This window comes from Tyto alba, unplaced genomic scaffold (genome assembly GCF_018691265.1).
Source record: "Tyto alba isolate M040663 unplaced genomic scaffold, T.alba_DEE_v4.0 Super-Scaffold_7, whole genome shotgun sequence".
Classification (NCBI taxonomy): Eukaryota; Metazoa; Chordata; class Aves; order Strigiformes; family Tytonidae; genus Tyto; species Tyto alba.
Window position 1 is genome coordinate 21,148,917 of NW_024881328.1, and position 22,592 is coordinate 21,171,508.

At 32.5% G+C, this 22,592-nt stretch overlaps 1 protein-coding gene across 4 annotated transcripts in view; it reads right to left on the minus strand.

Annotated features, from left to right (window-relative positions):
• Nucleotides 1-22,592, minus strand: part of LOC104368696 (sodium channel protein type 2 subunit alpha) — a 77,005-nt gene that overhangs the window by 19,376 nt on the left and 35,037 nt on the right. For all 4 annotated transcript variants that reach the window (XM_033007874.2, XM_033007873.2, XM_033007872.2 and 1 more), the window contains exons 14-20: nt 20,172-20,410; nt 17,061-17,234; nt 15,475-15,831; nt 13,620-14,105; nt 3,331-3,451; nt 2,590-2,744; nt 1,369-1,542 (exon numbers count right to left, since the gene is read on the minus strand). In XM_033007874.2, coding sequence (XP_032863765.2) covers nt 1,369-1,542; nt 2,590-2,744; nt 3,331-3,451; nt 13,620-14,105; nt 15,475-15,831; nt 17,061-17,234; nt 20,172-20,410 — 1,706 coding nt within the window. The remainder of the gene's footprint in view (nt 1-1,368; nt 1,543-2,589; nt 2,745-3,330; nt 3,452-13,619; nt 14,106-15,474; nt 15,832-17,060; nt 17,235-20,171; nt 20,411-22,592) is intronic.

Here is a 22,592-nt window from a genome sequence, read left to right on the forward strand (position 1 = left end):
TTAATATAGTTCTTCAATAGTAGAAGGTTCCAATCTCATTTAGTCATGCTTTTGTTTATAAAATTATAAATTATGGGTGAAAAGTTGGCAAAATAAGCTGCTTTACTTATGATGATATTTTTATAATTCTTAGAGCCTGCTCAGATTACAGCATCTCTGAGGCTAAACTATTATTAAGAAACCATGGAGTATGGCTTAGAATAAGCTATTTAGGTTTATGTTGCAAAAAGAATAATTAAAACATGAGTTGTAGTTTAAAAAAAAAAATCCATTCTTAACATAATCCTGGAAGGGATCATGTGTCTTCTGCATTAACATCCCATTAGGAAAACTATTCACACTGCTCCATTCTAGTGTAGATTTTTAGGACAGAGCTAGAAATTAACAGTATAACAAAGCTAACCTGGACGGGTTAAAAAAAAGAGAAGGTCTTCCATTTGAGTTATGGGCCAATATAGCTAGGGTTTTTTTCCTGTGTGAGTCACAAATTTGATATATTTCTACTATATGTTAATAAGGAATAAGTCTTTTCTGGGACCAGGATTTATGCAAACTTCTCAATAAATATGGTAGCTTGGGCAGAAATTACTATAAATGCACATTTGCCCTGAGATGCCGTCTCTCATCTCCACAATGAGAATGTGTATAGCCAATGAACTGGGTCAATAATGTGTGAAGGTAAGGGACCAAAATATTCTGGGAATAAAACCAGCTTTGATCCCTTCTGACAACATAAGAAAGGCCTTTGCACTGTATATCACAGGTGGGAAGGAAGCCAAGAAACCTTGTATTCTCTTCTGTCACAAACCCTGCCAAGTCATAGCTGATTTATCTATTGCAGATTGTCAGCCTGTTAAAACTAATTAATTTTTAGACCAAATAGCCATTGCCTTTCTGTTTTACTAAAAATGATAACAGGAAAGTTGAGGGGGATGAAGTTCTGAGAACTCCTATGAAATCTGGACCAAATGTATTGTTTTACTTGCAAAGTGGCACTGTTTGTGGGAGAAACTTGTACAGGGTAGTGTCTTATTTGCTAAGGAATAAGGTAGTATAATCAGAGTCCATTAAAAGTAGCATGTTTCAAAATTAGTTTTTTCCTCATAAAATCTCAAGTTTGATACAGTGTATGAAATTATTAACCATGAAGAATGAACAAACTGATGGCCAGCCATCCTTTTCCTTCTGGTGTATAAATGTACTTTAAATAACACATCCAGATCACTTCAGACTATTACTAATGCAGTAGAACTACACAATGTGAATTATTTTTCGTATTTCTAAGAAGATTACTTTGTAGTAATGAGGTTTACAACATAATGGACTTTACTATAGTGAATTTTACACTATTAAAGACTGTGTACTTACATCAACAATCAGGAAGTCCAGCCAACACCAGGCATTAGTAAAATATATTTGAAAACCATATGCTACCCATTTTAAAAGCATTTCCAAAATGAAAATATATGTAAAAACTTTGTCAGCATATTCCAGCATGGTCTTGATAGTTTTGCGCTGTTCAATATATATATCTTCAAAAGCCTATAAAAAATATATTCAGGTATTACCAATGTTTCACAGAATATACATGATAAAAATAAGGAATAAATAATAAAAAATAAGTAGGACAGAGCTAATGTTTCCTCTAGCTCTTCTGCATCCTCTTATGTTACATATTTCCCATCTTTAACCGTACTAAAAACTGGATCAACTTTATGTATTCTGCCCTCTCTCTGTGGTTGAATATATATGTAAGTATGTGTGCATATATATGTATATCCTATTTTCCTAATGAATGAAGAAATAAACTCAAACCATGAATTTTCATCCACTGTGGTACTAAGAATCTTTCACATTCACACACATAAAATAACCCCTTATATAAAATCTGTTCTAGTTATATATATTCCATTCTAAGAACCAGTTAGGGAGATTACATTTCTATGCTCCATCAAACAAACATATCCATAAAAGTCAAATTAAAGAGCAATATATTTGCTAGTATGTACACTATGCACATTGATACTGTGGCAAATGTTAACTTGAGTAAAGCTAGAAAGGTGAGTAATATAATCTTGTTGGAAAGTGGTTGTTATATTTAATTTTCTGTCACAATAATCCCTATCTCCTGCCTCCAAAAAAGGAACAGAATGAAGTAATTATTCTGTATTTTGTACGGTCTTTCGTAAGCAGAATCCAAGAAGCGTCTGAGCCTAGAAGGAATTAAGGACTTAAAATCATGGATTTAGCTATATATTCACAGTTAACAACAGTCCTTTGTGCTTAAATCTTTTGATGAACATGCTGCAAATTGGCAGGCAATTGAAATCTTAAAGAGCTATGTTGGCTTAAATGAAATTGCACCCTCTTTACAGTGGTAAACCAGAAGTATCACTAAAAAAGTGCACGTGAAATTTAACAAATTTTTCATTGTTGGGCCAAGTTTCATTCCATTCTGAAATGATGGAACACAGGTAGTTTTATACATCTCCAAGCAAAACAAGTATTTCTGAAACAAATTTTAATTTTGCTGTTGCTTCTAAGGAGCTATCTAAATATTTCAGCATCTATATTTTTTTTTCTACTTACTAGTGCTCCACTGCTGAGGAGAATCATGAAGACAATGAAAGTTTCAAACCAGTTGTGCTCAACTATGCTGTAGCAGGTTTTTCTAAGATTCCACCAGATTTTTCCTTTGCCATCCTCTATACTTACTTGACAACATGGAAATTTCTGCACACAACCTGCATTAGATTAATAGATATTAGGATCCAAAATAAAAATATTTAAAAATCAGTATTTACTGTGATATCAACATTGTTATAATATTTAACAAATCTTATAATAATTTTTAAAATTAAACATTAGAATCCTCTTTTATATGATGCTGTATATCTGAATTTAGATAAGTAATTTGGAGAGAAACCAGACAATAGTATACATAATTATGAGTAAACTCAGTCCAAAAACATTGATATCTTTGACTGTTGGCATTTAAGTATTCCATTTGTAGATGGAGTCTCATAAAAATTAAATTGTTCCAAATATCAAGGGCCCTTTCAAAGAACTGAAAATCATTTTAAGAATAGAAAAGTTACTGAAGTTTCTTAGTTACAAGATATATGCAGTCACCAAGTAGATAAAGGTACTCGAAGCCTAGTGAAACCTTGTTTTGATATCTGATTTCCAGCTTTCTAGGCTAAGAGTATTTTCTTTAAGTTGTTGAGGTCCTGAAGGCCCGCCAGATTTGAAAATCTCAAAAATTTAAATATGCCTAGAAATAATGTCATTTTACTAATACATCTCTTAAATCAACAGTTATTCAACAACCTTCTGTAAAACAGGCTTCTGGTTCAAGAGCTTCTTCACTTTCAATTTCTGCTTGCTCTCCCTCTCCAGGAGGAGCAATATCAACTGTGCTGCCTTCTGATGAACTGGATGCATTTAGTTTCTGCAAGTAAAGTTCCACAGAACAATTTTTCACATTAGATACATATTCAGTAAAAAATGATACTGAACCAAATCATGCCAGTCTTTGACTTTTGAAGAATGCTAAATTTATACTGATAAATATGTATCACCATAAGTAAAAACATAGTAATGACATGTACATTGTATAGTTTATCGTCTCATATGGAACAATTATATATAATTTGGCTACTAACCTGATACACATATAATACTTCTGAAGTATTCTCAGCAGTACGAAAACTGGAGAGCTTGCACATACAACACTCTCGGATCATTTCATTTTCTTCACTATATTGGATTACACTGAAAATGTGTCTTAGTTTTCCCAGCAAAATAAACAGAAAGCTCCGCATATATCTACACGTCCGCTACAGATGGTGTTTTCACAAACATACACCATAGCTGGATTAAAAAGTTACAAATTGAATTATATTTAATTGCAAATTTCTGCACAATTTAATTTTTGCAGAAAACACAAATTACCAGATCCAAAATAACGTATTTGCATTCCAGTCTCTTGTCCATTTTGAGAGACCTCCTGAGGTCCTTTCCATCCTGAATTTTTCTATCATTCTAATACTTTTGTGTTCAGTGAAATATTAGTCCTTACTATGATAAAAGCACTTCTAGATCTGAAAAGTGCAAGAACTGGAGAGTGATATAAAGCAACTGAAATTAAGTAACTTTTTACTAAGTACACTGAAATTTGGATCAGGTCAAGCTGTTTATCAGACATGCAAGACTGCCTATAATTTTGTCCTTTTAAGAAAGCCTATTTTAAAGGAGAAACCTGCTAAAGATGCACACAACTAATGCAGTAATTGGACACAGAGTTTGTAACGTGTTTTCAGTTGTCAATATTGTTTGCGTCTTTAATTGCTTTCATACAAAATACATTCTTTTTTACTGTGACATAAGGCTTGTGATCAGAAAGAAACTTTAAAAAATCATTGCAATGAAATACTTCTGGTTTATACCATGTAGCAGTAATATAAAGAAATTTTGAGGGGCATCTAGAATGCACCTCTAACTTAGACACTTTAAATTGTACAGGCAGTGAAGCAACAGAAGGGCATTTGGCCACAGACTACATTTGTGGTTTCAGCCAAGCAGATCTGGTCATGCCCTTTGACCTAAATGAAGACCTTTCTATACAAATTTTTTGAGAGAATGCTTAATAACAATTACTTTTCACATTTAGTTTTCAAGATAGTGATATTTTTAGAATATAAAAAAAAATACTGCTTAGAAAATTTGAATGTTTTTGCAACAAATAATAAACAACAGCTTTTTTAAATGGCGTTTCCATGTAGTGTCTTCTTCAGAGACACTGCTGCAAATTAAAACTATTTAACTCTTCAGTTAAAACACAGTCCCTTCAGGAAAATGCATTGGGAGCTAAGGACTTTTTTCTGCCAGAAATGAAGTAAATGGCACACATATCTTTATATAGTTTGGTAAGAAACTTTTCCTCATATTCAACTCTTACATGAAATGAATGAAATTAAAAGAAAAAAAGTCATGTTGGATGATGGATAATTTCAGGGTTAAGTTTCAAGTTGTCCTTCATACGCCTGTGCAAATATGGTCAATACAGGGTCACTCAGACCTCAGGTTGCATGGCTGCTACTGAATTGTGACCAAAAATAAAGGACTTGTCACATAATAGAAAATATTTCTGGGAAGCACACAGGTATGAGTTTAAAAACCATTCTTTCCCTTTTTAAATATCATGATCTGTCATACATGGAAAATCACGCTGACAAATGTGAAGAGATCTGGATAAATACATTGAGATTAAGATGTTTCTAATGGTTAATTTTTGCTTAGTAAACATGTTAAAATATCATGTTTCTTTTTTCATACTTCACTTCCTCTATGATTTCCAAAATTTATATCTTTAAAATAGTTACAGCTACATTACCTCTAAATGGAATAATTTTATTACTGGACATTTGGATCAGTAAGTCTGAACTAAAATATTTTATACCTTGTACAGTGAGAATATTTTTAACTTTGCTTTCTATATTACATTTACAGACCAAAATGCACATTAATGTAGGCGATATTAAGCATTATTAGCACACCACCTTAATTATCCACACATAAGGCTCTCTTTTAAAAAAGGAAATAAGATTTGTGAATTAATTCTCTTATTATATTTATTGTAATAGAAAGAAATAAGAAGTCTGAAACCTGTCACTTAAATTATAGGCAGTTTCATCATTAAATAAAAAACAAATATTGTGAAAATAATAATCTGTCACATTCGTGTTAGGAAAATTAAAACTAATTAATGTCCTGATCCATCATCATTAAATCAATTACTGACTTAATAGTGGCAAGATAAAAGTTCATAGTAAGCATCAATTATTAATCTATATGAGTGCCAATTAAAAAGCAGTCAATTTTTTAACTGCATCTTCCCATGTAAACTTGGTTGCAGGTAGTCCTTTCAGCATAGCTGCTAAAATCCAAGTGGCAGAATTGCATTTTATAATCAGTACAAACAAAATCTACAATAATTCTCTTCATTATTTTTCACATAAAGCATTCTCTTCATTATTTTTCAAATAATCTTGAACAATTGCATTATAAACAGAAACTCATTAAGTTAATAAAACGCCTCTTCTTTGCTGCAAGACCCTAAATTAGGAAAGAACCACTGCATTTTAAATAAGGTAACTTTAATGATCTTTTTTTTCTAGCAATAAAACTAATAAAACTAATAGGAAACTCAAGATACATGAATGATGGATTAATACAATCTTCTTTTCACCCCGTAAATGTGATTATCAGCCTCTAGAAGACACCATGCCCTGTAAATACTTATTTGGACCTTCAGTGATATCACATTTTCCTTTACAAGGATACTTTTGAAAGCAATTGCTTATGATGCAGCATTCTCAAGGCCTGAATCAGCAAAACAACATGCTTGACTAGAGCAGAAGCCTAAGCAATATTGTGGAAATCACACACACAAATAAAATTAAAAATAAGACTACCTCAGTGGGATTATATTTTTTCTGAAATTAGTATTATAAATATTATTGTATAGGATATGATATAAGAAAATGCTTCATCACCAACCAGAATATGTGGTTAATATATGTATAATCAGCCTCCATACTGTCCTTTCAGAGCAGTGCATCTCTTTTCAACAGCTTAGATCATTAAAACAAGCTTTGACCAACAGCATGTTAATGTGCCCATTTACAAGAAAATGCATTCACTTAAGACCCGGTTTTGCTCTCATTTGATTTTATTCTAGATTTCAATAAGAGCAAGAGCAGGTTACTAAAATTTTAAGCTTTACAAACGGCTTCATGATTCAAGTGACAATAAAATAAAGGGATTCAGCCATTACAAATTGCCTTTAGTAATTCAGCCATGTGATTTTATCCTTTGAATCTTGAAAGCTGCACTGTAATTGAGTGATAAAATATAAAATAATAGGGATCAATGATTGTAAAGTGATTCTAAACTGACTTTAAATCTCAGATCTTATGATATTTGACTTCTATATAACGTTAAGAAAACCACTTTAAAAATCTCTTAGAGTTTTATTTGATGTTTGAAGCATATCTTGGTTTAAAATTTAATCACTAAAATCTCAGAATTTTTAGAATACACACAAATATGAATTTCTTATGGAATCTCTGAACAATTTATACTATGATAATATAGGTAGATCATACTACACTGTAATCAGTGGTACAAAACAAACCATTTGGTTACCCTTTTGAAGCCATCAAGACTCTGCCTGAAGGAAACAGCTCTGAATCCTGCTATAGGACTGAAATCTCAATCCCAACAAAATTTTGACACCTAGTTTTACCGGGATAATTTGATCTCCTTAGTTTCATGTAAATTTGGCTCCTGTGCAATATTTGCTGTCCCTATTCCTGAAGATTCTGCCAATTATGCAACAATGAAGATTATACTTGCCTAGAGTGAAATAAACCTAGGGTAAATATATACGGAATTTTATAATAATTATGCTGACTACGCCATAGTCTTTCTAATTTACACCAAGTGAAGTCCCCTAACTCAGTCACAGACTGTTATCATGACACACATTCCAAGATACCACTGTTTATGAAGTTTAAAGTTTAAGAAAATAGTATTTGTAAAATGCTTTGCTCTGAGAGGTTTTTAAGGGGGGTTATTTGCTAAGTATAATTTTAGCAGTTATAAAACTGTTTGCTCTGCTTACAGTTTATAAAACTCAAGATATGCACTGACCAAATGAGTACAGAATGTAGTTTGTAGCATCTGGAAGATTTGCATTACAGTGCATTGTAGATTTAAAAGTGTAACAGTGTAATTTTTATGCAAGTAGCTACTGCAATAGTTTAAATGTTATTCGTTAAGGATCTGAAGTTGTGGCAGTAATCATTACATAAATCACTCAACACAATTCATTAAATATTTACATTTATAAGGGCTGAATCAAAAAGGGTTGTTTTTATTTTTTAAAAACTATGCATGCTCCCTTTTTCTTTGGCGTCTTTAACGTATAACATTCCAGTACTTTTATGATCCATACTTCAAAACCTGTAGAGCATGCAGTTATTGCTAAAGTCTGTATTAAAATATCCAGAAAAATCATTAGCAGAGTTAAAAAATGTATGTCGGGGTTGCCAATCCCGCCTGACCATGCTGTGATGTGAGTCCCATGACTCAGCAGAGAGCAGCTGTGCATGTTTCTACTGTCTTGCAATGGATAGGGAAGGTACATAGCTGAATAGCATGCAAGCCAGTCAAAATCCATTAAAAAGTGATTATATATATATATACATATATATGTATAACTTGTTTAGGTAACCTGTGTGAAAGTGGTGACACGTTGCTCTACCTGGTTAAAAAGCACCAGAGCTGCATTCTTGATTGCTCCAGCTTGGTTTTACCCCTGTGAGAAGTAAGAATGGTAGGCAGTGAAGTTAAAGACACAGGATCTTTAGTTTTCCTCTTTTTGGAATCTCTAATTCAAACATGGCTTTAACACACTTAAAACATAATTATTAAATATGTTATGATCAGTTGGCAAAAAGGGAAATACATACCACCTGAAATGTTCAACAAACTTTTCTACAGAACTTGTTAGTTTGTTTTAGAGAAGTAAGAAATGAAGAAGCTAGACCTAATAATCCACACTCTGAAATTGTGATTCATAAATAAAAATGTAATGAATTAAATTAATAAAGACATGGTTAGCAGATTTGGAAAGTATTCCAGTGTTTATATAGTGCTTAATGCATATTAATGAAAATTTTAAGGGTTTTTTTGGTTTAATGTTTTAGTCTTCATTTAACTGATTATGTGTTTATCTCTTTTATTTGCAAAAAATGTACATACAGTAAGCAAAATACTTTGAAGATGCATGTCTTCCCATTCCTCCTTCTTCATTCTCTAATAATGGTAGTTGAACTTATAGATCTCAATGAAAATAAAACACCTTAACTTCTGTTCAAATTAAATGTAATGAAGTATCTTATGGTGTAAATTTCTGGTTTAGATTAGCATGCTATATACTTCTGACTCTATAATCTCTCTCTGTTTGTTTCAAAAGAGGATTGGATCAGTGTCTAGATAGTGGCCCATCAGTGTATCCAGAGATATGGTTTCATTCATTAGTTATCCACAGCTTGTCCATAACTTAAAGAATCTGTGACTTTTGAAGATACTGTCCCAGAATTGGTCAGTTTTAGAAAGGGGGAATTTAGATTGTTGGAAATTTTAAAAGAAATGTGATAAAAAATCATCCAACAAATTAATCAAATCACTACTGGGTATGTTTTAGCTAAGAAATTTATTGAAGCCCAATGGCAATGCTTAACTTTTAAGAATTCAATAACTGTGTTCCTGTCATTTTACTTCACCAAAGCACAAAGGCACTAGTGAAGCCAATTAGAAAACTGAACTTGTTCCTTGTTTTGAAAATTCAGTGGATTAGAGGGTGAAGGATATTTTTAATTTTATTAAAACCACCTGTTGTGATTTCAGAAGTTAATTGAACTGCCTTACTTCAATCTGAATTTGTACTTACTGTACATATACTGTAGATAGGCTTTTGGAATTCTGAATGATAGAGGCCTGTAGGTATACATATTTCTTTAGTTGTGAAATAAGATTTCTACAACTGATTAATATATTTGAAATTACTTTTCCATGTTGAAATACAAAAATTTCTTTATAAAGTTGTGATTCAGATATAATGAACAGTTGTTAAGTGATACAGAAACTCAGTAGTTAGAAGTCCAATGTCTGGTAAGATTCACATAGTCCATTCATATGACTGATTTGAAGGCATATTTTATAAAAGAAACAGCATCCACAATGCTAACTTTAAAAATCACTAAATTATCCCCTTTAGATACTTCTAATTTTCTTATTATCTTCAAAGATAATTACCTCGAGTATATTATTTTCATAGCAGAAACCTGTCATTTCTCATGGTTATTTCATTGGGTATTGCACATAAATTTTCTGATAGTAGATATTAAAAAAAATAATCCTTCAAAGTATCAATGAAATGTTCACTTATTTCAGGTTCTTTCAGCCAACTATTACTCTAAAACAGTGGGTAACTTTTAAATCTAATGAATGTTATTGTTCTGTTTCATCCAAACAGAAACTTCCCTACTGTCTAATGATATGTATTAGAAAGATCTTGTTTAGGTGTAGAACTTGCAACCAGGTTCCAGAATAGAAGTTGGCAGATTTGGAAAGCTATTAACTAGCATATTAATTAGAAAGTATTTTTACGAAAGGAAAAAAAAATAAATTAAAAGGAACCAGCCTTCCAAAAGAAATTTGGTGGCTAGAGTTATTTTGTACCATAGTATATCTGATAATAAAAATTGGAAAAATTACACTTTGTTCCTCACTTACCCAGGTACAATTTCTATAGTAATTGCCTCCTCTTGGCATATTCCTCAGGGTCATGCGGCCCCTGCCCCACTTCCAGCATGACCTGTTATTGCTGACAGACTATAAATAATCATTCTGTTCTTAACATCAGTGACAGTCAGTAAGACACCAGAAGAAAAAGAAAGGTTCATATGACAGTTTCTGTGCAGATCAAGCTTCCCACATCTCTGTTGTTAAATAAAAAGTTATTAAAGGGGATATTTTAAGTGCTAAGTACTGCTACAGTTAAGGCAGGGAAAGTTCTGCCCCATCTCTTACTCCTCTTTTTGCAGACCAGGCCTTCTCCTAGCAGAAATGTTGTCTCAGTGGTATCCCTTGAAAGGCAAAATAAAGGAAATGATGTTGTATTATTCTAGAGAGGTAACTTAAATAGTGTGCCAATACCCTCTTTATCTTCCTCAAAAGACAATCAGAAGGCAGCAAAAGATCCAACAGTACTGTTGCCTTGACAGGAGAAGATTGGAAAGCTTCACACATTCCTGTCACACATCAGAACATCTGTTCATATATTACCAAAGCAGGTGGATTTCCATACACACAATTTAAAAAGGCACTTTATCCTTTCCCTAAAAATCACCCAGAAGGAATGGAATAAGGAATCCAGAACAGAAACTGCAATTAATAAAAAATTCACAATCTTCAGAGCACTGGCAAGAAATTCCTGTCTTATTAGATGCTGTTCACAATATGCACATTTGCACTGTACGAATACGTGTCAGACAATTAAATGCTAAACAGTTGTGTGTGAGCCAAACTTGAGGGAAGCACTATTGCTCCAGTTTCACAATGATAGTGATTATTACATTCTGAGGCTACACAGAAGTCCTAAACTTATGCTATTCCCATTGAAAATGTCTCCACAATTACTTAATATAAACACCATCCATTATTTAGTGGCAGATTTCCCATAGTCACCTGAAATTTTCACTTTCAAATTGCTGTATACAGACTTTTGGATTTGGTTTCTCATCTTGAAGTCCATAAAAAAAGCAAATTCTATTTTGGTTTAATATGGTCCTGAAACTCCAGGATGGCCTTAGAAGAAAAAAGCGTCATGCCTGAACTAAGCAGAGATGGGAATGAACAGAGCAATTGACTTGTGAAAGTCAGCTTGAAATTGTTATCATTCAGAACTTCTCGGCACAAGGGCTTTTACTCTATTTTCTTGGGATGTACTTACATCATATATTCACTTGGAAAGCAGAGGAGTTTCTGCCTTCACATTGCATTTTGTCCTCAGCTGTTCTGATAGAATATATGGCAGTACACTCTAAACTGAACCATTCAATCTATCTTAAAGAAAAAATAAACAAATAATACCTATGGGATGATGTTATTTAACTTACATCACTCCAGTGACATGCCTTATAGTACAGACCCACAAGCACTGTAGCAGAGAAAGTGGTAAAGACTGCCAGGGGATCAGGAGCCAGGTGTGGATGGGAACTTCCCAAGCCAGCTCTGCTGCTGAGGCTAACATGTCATGTAACCACACATTTAGCATCTGCACAGCTCATAAGCCTCCCAACGTTCTAATGCATATTACAAACTTTTAAAAAAGTAACATATTCAGGAAATTTTTAGGCATGTAACTCCATGAGATGGAGTTACTAGGAAGGCACTCATCACTGTATTTATCAAACTAACCACAAGGAAAGCAGAAAATTTATAATAAAATGTAATTTTAAAGAACATCAGAATATATGAAAAGACTTAGAAGATGATCCTAAAGGTTCATTGGAAAAGACAATTAGCTTTTATTAGATTAGCTTACATGAAATATACTTAACTCTCTGAACTAGCGTCACCTTGAAAGTTGCTTTATTTTTTTCTAATACTAGTTGATCTTGTAAATTATATCACTTTACACTTCCTCCATCTCTTATATTCTTACACTGTCTTGGATAAACACTACTTATATACTGTCTTATATATCTGCATTGAAAATGTCTCATAACTATAACTCAGATGATGGGATATCTTGCTCTTAGTTTTACAACTGTTATGCAGAGTAACCTTCTTTGTGGTTGCAAATAAACACATACTCTTTATGTTCCTTTACATTCTTTACCAAAAAAAACATACTATGGCTATCCTTTAATGTTATGTGGTATAGTTGGTATTGCTGAGGAATACAGCATTATTTGTAAATACGGCATCAATACAACTATGATGCAGTCATGAATGCAGGGCTTCTTTATAGAGGAGCTTTCTTTATGGTAAACAAATCCTTTTGTATTACCGAGTTATCACACAACATCACAACTTCTAATCTAATTGAAAACATATTTACCCATGATTCCTAATCCCTTAAACCTCACAGTTCCTAGGCACTTCTAATGGCATTGAATATAATTATATTCTGCTGAAGCATTTATTAGCTTGTCATTGATCATTACTCCAACATACAAAGTTTTCCTTGAATACCATTATCACCTCTTCATGATCACTTCTGGTATTTGAGCCACTTATATTTTAAGGCACATTGCTTCTGGTTTTTAGACCAACTTCTGTCTGTTTGCACAATAATAATAGTGCAAGACTTTCAAGTAAACAGTTTCCACATGCATCTATATCACAAGATTATTCTGTTCTCCAGAGATAAACTTGAGATACTGCTTTACCATAACAATGATTGGTATCTGGATTACTTCAATTCAGCCAGCCATAGTCTCTGAACCCCAAATCTGTATGAATATTACTCAAAAACCTTTTTAGATAGTCCAGAATACATTACTGATTTATGATGTCTCAGGGTTAATATTTAGAACTATGATAAATACAGAAAAAAAAATATTTTTTCTCCATTTATAATTGATTTGATATGCAAAGCTGTATACTCTTGATTGTTCCTTAACGTTCTACAATACTCTTATTCCATAAATCCTGATCATATTATAGGTACTACAGAAAGAATGCTTTATGAAATGTGAGCTAGTCCTTCAACTGCATAAAATTGTGAAATAAATAATCATATTTAAAATTATACATCTTCCTAATGCTAATAAACAGTATTAAAAAATGTAAGCACTTGGGACCCCCTAGTATACCATCACATAGAGTAATTTTTTTTCTTGAATTGTAAATACAGAAAATACAAAAATATAAAATATTTCACATGGGATAAGACAGCTTTAAAATAATTCTAAATATGTAATTAAGAAATATCTAAATGCATGACTACAGTTTACTTGTTAAGATACCAAAAATCCTACCTGTTTGCTTTCTTCCATATCAGATTCGCTGCTAAATTCTTCCGTATTCAAATTTTCAAAATCTGATTCTCCAACTGCAATTGGCACTGTCACAGTGAGGCCTGGGTTGTTTATGAATGACATATAATCATTTTCATCGATTACGTATTTTTCCACACTGCTACCTGTGCCTACACCACTGGTGGTTCCATTCCCATCCTTAAGATAATTCAGATCTTTGCTTATTTCAACAGCAGTATGATTGGAAATGCAGCTGTCTTTCTTGTTGTTTAGCTCTTCAAGTGCTTTGATTTCCTCTAAAGCTTTCTGCTTTCTAATAAAGGCTTTTTGGATGAACTCCTGTATCTTTTTTTTAACGTAATCTATTCCCTTCTGAATCCTTGCCACAGCAATCTGGAGATTGTTCATTTCATTATCATCATCGGTAGCAGCAAGGTTGTCTGAACTAAATGAGCTCAGCAGCAAGGCCAGAAATAGGTTCAATACCTAAAAGAAGAGAGAATATAGCTGTATAGTAAATACATACATATGTGAGTATTTTTAGAGGATACCTTCATAAAGCACACATTGTTTTGAAAACCAACATTCACTAATTTTAGACAACCATATAACACCTTAAATTACAAAAGATCATCTTATTTATATTGATCAGTATCAGGCATCAAAATTTGTCATGATATGGCAAAATGGCATAAAGAAACTTCATAAATAAACTTCCCCATTGTTAAATGTGTTAGGTCTCTCATTTGTACTTTCTATGAGATTTAATTCTGCAGACTTTCACAATTCCAGAAAATAACCCTGAAGGTAAAAAGACACTTGGAAGAAAGAAGACAATATGAATCTGCAGCAGTATTTTAATGCTGAAGCTAATGATAAAAAAAACAGTAGACTAGGCTACTGATCATAAATAACTTTCTGGAGCTCTGCATATTTCTGCTGATATAATGTCAAGTTTTCAAGGTCATGTAAATGACTAGGATACAAACATTTTGAATTCTATTTTATAAAAATTTAAATAATGTTAAAATATATCACTAAATGAAGAGAATTTTGACAGGTAGATAATATACTTTTTAGGCATATCATAATGAACTGCAAAAATAACAGTAAAATACACTTAAAGTGTAAATAGTGCATTCCAATTATAATCCTGATTTCTAAGAAGCTGTCACCAATTCAGTATTTATCAATTGAACCTTTAGTATTTTAACTTGTTAGCTTGAGTAAAAATTTTTCTATAAAAGTTTCTTCTATAATTTTGAGTTAGAAGCTTTAAAACACATATTTGTGATAGACATCCAATCACTGTATTTATTTTCTGGTTTTGACACCTGAACAATTCAAAAAATTCAGGACAAAAAATTCAGTACTTAATTTCAAGGTATTATACATAAAAACAGTTATATTATACTTTATTTTTATTAAGTCAGAAATATTAGTGCTGGAATTAGCTGTAATGAATGTAAGAAAGTCCATTAGATTTTTTTTTTTTATCCAAGGAAGCAGATGCCCAGAAACTGGTGCAGCATAATTTGTATTATTTCAAGAGTAGTTAGGAAGACATTTGGATTTAAACAGCACCTCAGAATTAGTTGCAATGCTCCCATGATAAGGTGTTTGATTTGATATTTTAGTGTATTCCTAAATTCCTGAACCCATAGTGAGAGTACTTCATTGTATGGATATGAGTGAAAAGAGGGAGAAGGGATGCATCGTATTTCTACCCAAAATATAGCACATTCAGATTTAATTTTTAAATCTAAATTGAAGTATGACAAACTTTTTCATTGCCTAGCTGTAAATTATGTACATTTTGCACCAGAGTTAATGTTCAAAAATGTTCACCACCTACCACTAGGTTTCCAATCACCATGACCAGCATGAAAACAATAAGGCACATGGTTTGGCCTGCAACCTCCATGCAGTCCCACATCGTTTCTATCCATTCTCCACACAGCACTCGAAACACAATCAAGAAAGAGTGGAAAAAGTCATGCATGTGCCAGCGTGGAAGCACACAGTCACTGGAGATCTTGCAGACACACTCCTTGTAGCTTTTCCCAAACAGCTGCATCCCAACCACAGCGAAAATGAACACAATGATGGCCAGCACCAGGGTCAGATTCCCCAGAGCTCCCACTGAGTTTCCAATAATCTTAATCAGCATATTGAGAGTTGGCCAAGACTTTGCCAGTTTGAAAACTCGAAGCTGCAAAACAAAAATGCAGAGGAATCATTAGTGTTAGTTATGAAACAGAAGCTAGATCTAATTTTTTAGCAGAGCATATAAATTTCTGTAGATTAATTTGGTTTTTAGTAGGACATATTATTATTTTAATGGAAAGCAGGGATCATGTAGTATTTGCCTAAACTGCAGTGTTCAGTATTTCATCTTAGTGATGCACATAGAAAAAACACCATAATTTATGTTTGTACCATATTAATTTGATTTTAAAATTTTTAAACATCCACTTACAGATGATTACTGAACAATTCTTAAAGACATTTTAGAAGTTTGTACTCTTTTCTTCACCTTCACTATACCTTCTTTGCTGTCTTGGTTCCATATTTCCCTCAGCACCACATTAGGTCTTCCAGTCTTAGAGGACAATTTTTGAAGTAACAATTTGATGCTGATATTGTGATGTCCATTCAAATAATAAACACTAACTTAAAAATAATATTCAGTAACTGAATTATGGTATGTTAAGTTGGGTACCATTGCAACTGGTGCTAATAAACTAAGTCACTACTTCCTGTTCTATATATTAGGAGATAACCTAGGTTTTCAATTAATGTGATAGCTATTAGTAATACAGACATAAATCATTAATCTTGTGACTCCAGTAAACATACCTATAAATTAGTTTGTTTATAATACTAATTGCTATAAAAAAGACATTTCTAGTAGAAGCTCAATAATATTTCAATTTAAGTGTTATCCTAAAGACGGATTGGTATGACTATTTTATATAATGTAGTTACTAAATGCTTATTCTCAATGGTCATTAAAATAAATTATGTGAAGAGGGGATCTACTTAGGGGATTTATGAGTAACACAAAGTATTGTTCACAATATAAAGACTAAAAATGTTATGATTATTTATGCTGGTGGCAATATGTGTGTTTTTACACATATTCAACTTTGATGAATCTTAATGAAATCAATATAATGAAGACTTAAAAAATTCTCAAAAGTTAATCTTATGTTGGCAAAGGATATCAGTAGGCTGGGATATGAATACGATAATTTGATACCAAAAAATATCAAAGGATATCAATTGACAAACACCTTAAACTTGTGCTTATTAAATATGGTTTACAAGCCATTTAAGCATATAGTATATCTTTACAGTACTGGTAATTATTACAGACATCAGCACATTTTTCTGGACTGAGGCATTTGCATGCAAATATTTAATTTTCAAGCTACTTACCAATCTGAATGACCGAAGAACAGATAATCCTTCAACATTTGCGAGACCAAGCTCCATCAAACTAAGGCTAACGATAATACCATCAAAAATATTCCAGCCTTCTTGGAAATAATAATAAGGGTCCATGGCAATTATCTTTAGTACCATTTCTGCTGTGAAAATCCCAGTGAATACCTAAAACAAAATGTAATTAATTAGCTGAGCTTTTATGATAAAACTGTATACCTGAGTAAATTTTTCTAATCCATCTTCATGCCTATTGTACATATTACAATAAAAAACAGCTGATTGTTATCTCCAAATGGCATCTTAGTATTACTAAACACTGAAAACTGATAATTAAAAAAAATTACTAAATCAGGATAGATATAAGAGGGCAGAGGTTTAATAAACCTATAAAAAGCTATCCACCAGTCAGCAGCTCAGCTCCAGTTCATATTTGACTGATACGTGCTGGACTATCCATCCAGCAGATGATGTCAATATGATCCTGTGTTTTCAGTCCTGTTTCTAGAGGATAGTACCAGTAAAGTAAATAAAGACTTGACAGAATTTTTTTTCTTGCTCACAGTCTAAACAGAAGTGTTAGAAGAAACTCGCTAAGGTCAGACTCTCTGAGGACAGGCTCCCTAACGTCTGTATTTTAGGTCAGAGTTGAAGAGTATAGATGTAATAGACAAGGGAAGTTGGAGTTTCTTATAGTGGGCATTTTGGAATGATATAGAGGTTTCAAGCATGGCTACTCTTCTGAGTGATAGTTATTTCCTTTTTGGGGAAAAGAACTTCATGGTGATAATGTTCTTTGAAATATCTGGAAGTGCTGAATGGGAAATCATCAATGCTCCTCAGTGTTTTAAAGTCCAGAATTTAACCCAACACTTCCTTGCAATGAGTAGTGATCAGTGGTTTGTGCAGCATAATAAAGTTTTGGAGCATAATGCAAAACCACTAAAAACATATGAAAATTCTTCACAATACTCAAAGGATATCCTAGATGATCCAAAAGTCTACTAAAGTACACTTATGTACTCTGCCATTGCCTTGTGACGGTCCTTTACCCAGCTTGTTCTCAGTCTGCCTACATCAAGTTTTATGGAAGCAAAGCTGACTTTTTACAACACTGTGTAACTACATTCATGATTACCTTTTAATTTAAGAAGATTAGGAGGTGGATATAATGTTGTGGAAACATTCAGCATTGTCAAAGCATAAATATTAACATTTTAAAAAGTGTATACTTTTGAGAAACTAGAAATATAGCAAGAAACGTTATACTATTAAATTGATATATAAGAGATGCTACCATATAATCAGAAGAATGTAACAGGTATTGCTATGCCTGGTAAAGAGAACACAACAGAGAAGACTGTTCTTGACAAAACCATCATATTTGTCAAAATAATTGGAAAAAAAATCAATTAAAACCAATTAATTTTAAAATAGTTCCTTGACAAAATAGCCCATTCCATCCTCAAACTACATTTTCTTGAGCATAACTGCATCCCCAAATACACTAAAATACATTTTAACAGAAGTAAACTCAAGTTTTCTTGTAATTACTTAGGACTTCTGAATACTGATTGAATTTTAATATTATGAAAACAAATAATTGCATTTTAGAACTCTTTCTTCCTTCTCATTAAAATGCTACAGAAACAGCAGGGTAATATGTGTCATATTTAATTTATCCTTAAACAGTCTGTGATGTGATGAGCAAAGACTAAATTATTACATTTTGAATGGAAATCACAAAATTAAGCTTACTGGATTAATACAGTGAGGAACAGAGAAATTAATTGAAACTAACAGGAATAGTATTCACTGCACATATATAGTCCTAATTAATGATACTGGATTGTTGCAAAGGTAGTTAAAAATATGACTGTTGCTATCTTATAGAAAAAAAAAAAAAAAAAAAGAGATGGGAAAAGGCAGAAAACCTTGTAAGTATAAATGGTTGGAGAGAAATAATTCTAACAATATGACAGACCAACATTTTAAAATACAATATTCTGTAATCTGTGATGAATGTAATAATATGCCAGCAATTAGATCTTTGTCTAGGAGAAAGGAAACTATAATGCACACAAATACACCTAGGTAGTAAGTTCAATTTTAGTTCTATTTTAAAAATAAGTTGTAGAAGGATGTACTACCAGTACATATAAGGAAAATGTTTAGACTTTAAAACATACCCTGACTAAGAAATCTATTACTGCTCCATTTAAATATTAGCAGACTTTTCAAAACTAATATTTTTGAATGATCAGTTCAGTTGTTTTTCATTTTCAGGACTGCATGCTGTGTGAGTCAATCCAGACCTCTCTTGTGTAGACTATTGGTAGTTATATGAGCTGGCAGAAAATTAAAAATGTATGAATCTTCTTCTGAAACAAACACTTGCAAGGTTCAGTTCTCTGCTTCCTGAGCATTAGAAGCAAATGGAGAGAAACAGACAAGAACATTGAAATGTTATGCCACATACAGGTATTTGCTCTGAAAAATCTGTAACCCTAAATCTCTGGATCAGGTTAAAACCAGGAAGGGCATCACTAATAAACTTACAGATACAAGGTGCTTTTTGTTAGAGAATAAATAATAATCTTCTAGTGTATTAAGTATTTTTTAGTTACCTAAAGTGTCAAGGACTTACTGCTAACAAGAAATATGCCTTTCTTGGAAATGTAGTTTCACTGTAGTGTAACTGAAAAAAATTAAAAGATAAATTCTAACATCTGAATATTTAATCAATTTCTTATAGAATAAAAATATTTTCTGTGATGGAATACCAGTAACATGGTAAAAATTAGATAATCTACCTTAACATTTTAAAGAAAAAACTCAAGGTAGACCTCAAGAAATCTGACAATCCAGTGAAGGCTGCACTTCCACTCATATTCAGTTATTTCATTATAGTAGTTACAAAATAGATTAATGAAAGTTAAGGGCTCCAGCAAAAATCACTTTATGTATGAAAATCATATATACAGCTTCTAAACTGATTATAAAATCCAACCTGGAATAAATTTAAAACCAATGCAATGCATTTATGCATTTCTTCTTTTAAAAAAGAGTATTTTTACACGAAGTAGTGCATGACAAACCACTTACCAGGTTTCCCACAGAAAGGACACTGCTAAACTGCTCTGTCATTGGGTAATGTTCCATGGCCATAAACAAGGTGTTTAAAACAATGCAAATAGTTATAGCAAGATCAACAAATGGATCCATCACAACTAAATTGACGACATGTTTTACTTTTAACCATGGACTCCAGCAATCCCAGATCAAGAAAGTATTTGCAAATCTGTACCAGCATGGTGGGCATTTCTGTCTGGATTCTTCAAGCTCTGAAAGAAAATAGAAAAAAATTAACTAATAATGAATATTCCAATTATATCCAATGGAAGATCTTGTTTAAAATATGTAAAAAGATTAAATCATTCAAATACACAGCTCACACTAACATGAGACTTCCCTCACTATGTTTGGCCATCTTAAAGTTAAGCATCTAATTTATTTAAGATCCTCTACAACCAGTGGACAGTGCAGTTATCTCTAAAGAGTGAATCATCTCAGACTTCTATCTAAAGAGAGAAGTATGTTTGCCTCTTTCCCATGACAGTAGGGAGAATCTAGACATTTAGTTTAGGTTAGTTGAGTCGCTTACAGCAGAAGTCTTAATTTTGGATATTAAAAGGTAACATGACTCCAACACGAGTGAGCTGATGTATATAATTTATATAAGCTTCATAAAATATAAAATTTTTGTGTTAAATAGGTAACATGCATACATATTTTGATTCAAGTTACTAAAAGTATTACATTTGCTACTACACTGAACCACTGCAATATCATAACAGAAAATTACTCAGTGCACATACCTAACATTGCTTATTTGAATCAATACTTTTAATATACAGAATGCCTGTTTTCTTCTTTTTAAAATTATCATTTGACTTTAAAAATGTCTTGTACAGTTGCAGTGTCTATCAGTTGAGAAACAGAACATTAGTATTAGCAGAATAACTGCTTTCAATTAGAATCTTTACAAACTATTGTTTCTTCCATTTCACTGTCAAAATTGTCAAAGTTACAGGAGAATAGTAACTTCTACTGAGTTAATAATAGCAAGGATGAGTGTCTAATATAGTGGGATGTTTGAGAACAGCCCAGAAGGAAGACTGGTATTTGCTTAAGTGAGAAATACACAGACTACAAAATATGTAAGAAATGGCCACAACAGTTTTAATAAGATTTCTGAATCAATCCAAATCTGAAATTTGCCAGTTTTCAGACATCCCCTAGAGCACAGACACTTAGGGGTGATTTTGCTAAAATAGCAAACATGCTATTTTACAGTATTTGCTAATAAGGATTTAGTGTTAAACTCTACACTTTGAGGATCAGTGGATTGATTTTTGCCTCTAATATTATACTATATGGGTGGAATTATGGGAAGTTAAATGGTCAGTTGACACAGCTCTCAAACTTATTGAAACTAACAAGCTCTTTCATTACATCAGACTGTAGCGTATCATAAGAGTATCATAAGTAGTGAGTATGCTATAATCTTTATAAAACATAACAAGACAGTGTTTCTCAAGGAATATATGGATTGGGTGGAATAATCATATTTCTCAACATGTAACTCAGAATGCTGAGGGGTAGGATGGAAATGGCCTTGGACAAAAGTGGCTGCTCACACTGGATGCTGAGTTGGCACAGAAGACTCCATTGCTTGAATTTAGCAACTTCTGAAATAATGGAAACCAGACATGGGTAGGAGGTGACTATCAGGATGATATATTTACACTGACATGTTTTTTTCTCCCCAGAAGAACAGAAGGACAAACTATTCAGCTGAAGGAAGAGAGCAGCAATCTCTAAGGAGATATCCTCTCTACCTGGGAGGAGAACTAAGAATTGCACACTGAGAATCAAGAGGTACTAACAGTTCATGCTTACACTAAAGTAGGATAATACTCAGAAGGATGCACGTTTGTGAGAATCATTTATGAATACTTTTAGAAGAAAATAGGTGATTTAAGCCTTAAATTTCTGAATAGAGTTAGTTTGGAATCCATTTGTTTATTTGAGAGCAAAGGTCTTCGGAACTCACTTTAAAAGTATATTTCAATTCTGACAAACTAATCTTAAGAAAACTGTAAATTTTCCTGGCAATATCTTGTCTTTTTAGAATATATGCTGTAGGACATCTGCAGGGCTTGTCTGACTATAACGGCTGTCACACTGTGCCATTATCCAGTAGATAGATCATTTAAGCTTATAAAAATATTTTAATGGTGTATGTATGAAGTGTGATAGTACTCAGTTTCCACTAAATGAGCAAAACAATTCCAACATATGCTTTTTCATATAGTAAATATAATATTTTTAAAATCTGTGATATACTTACCTAAGAAAGTTTAAGAAATGCTTAAGGAAGTCAGTTCATGTGCATTAGCATGGGTTGATTAGAGCTGCTTGTTTTCTTTAAAACATTTTCATTCCAATTTTCTATTGTATATC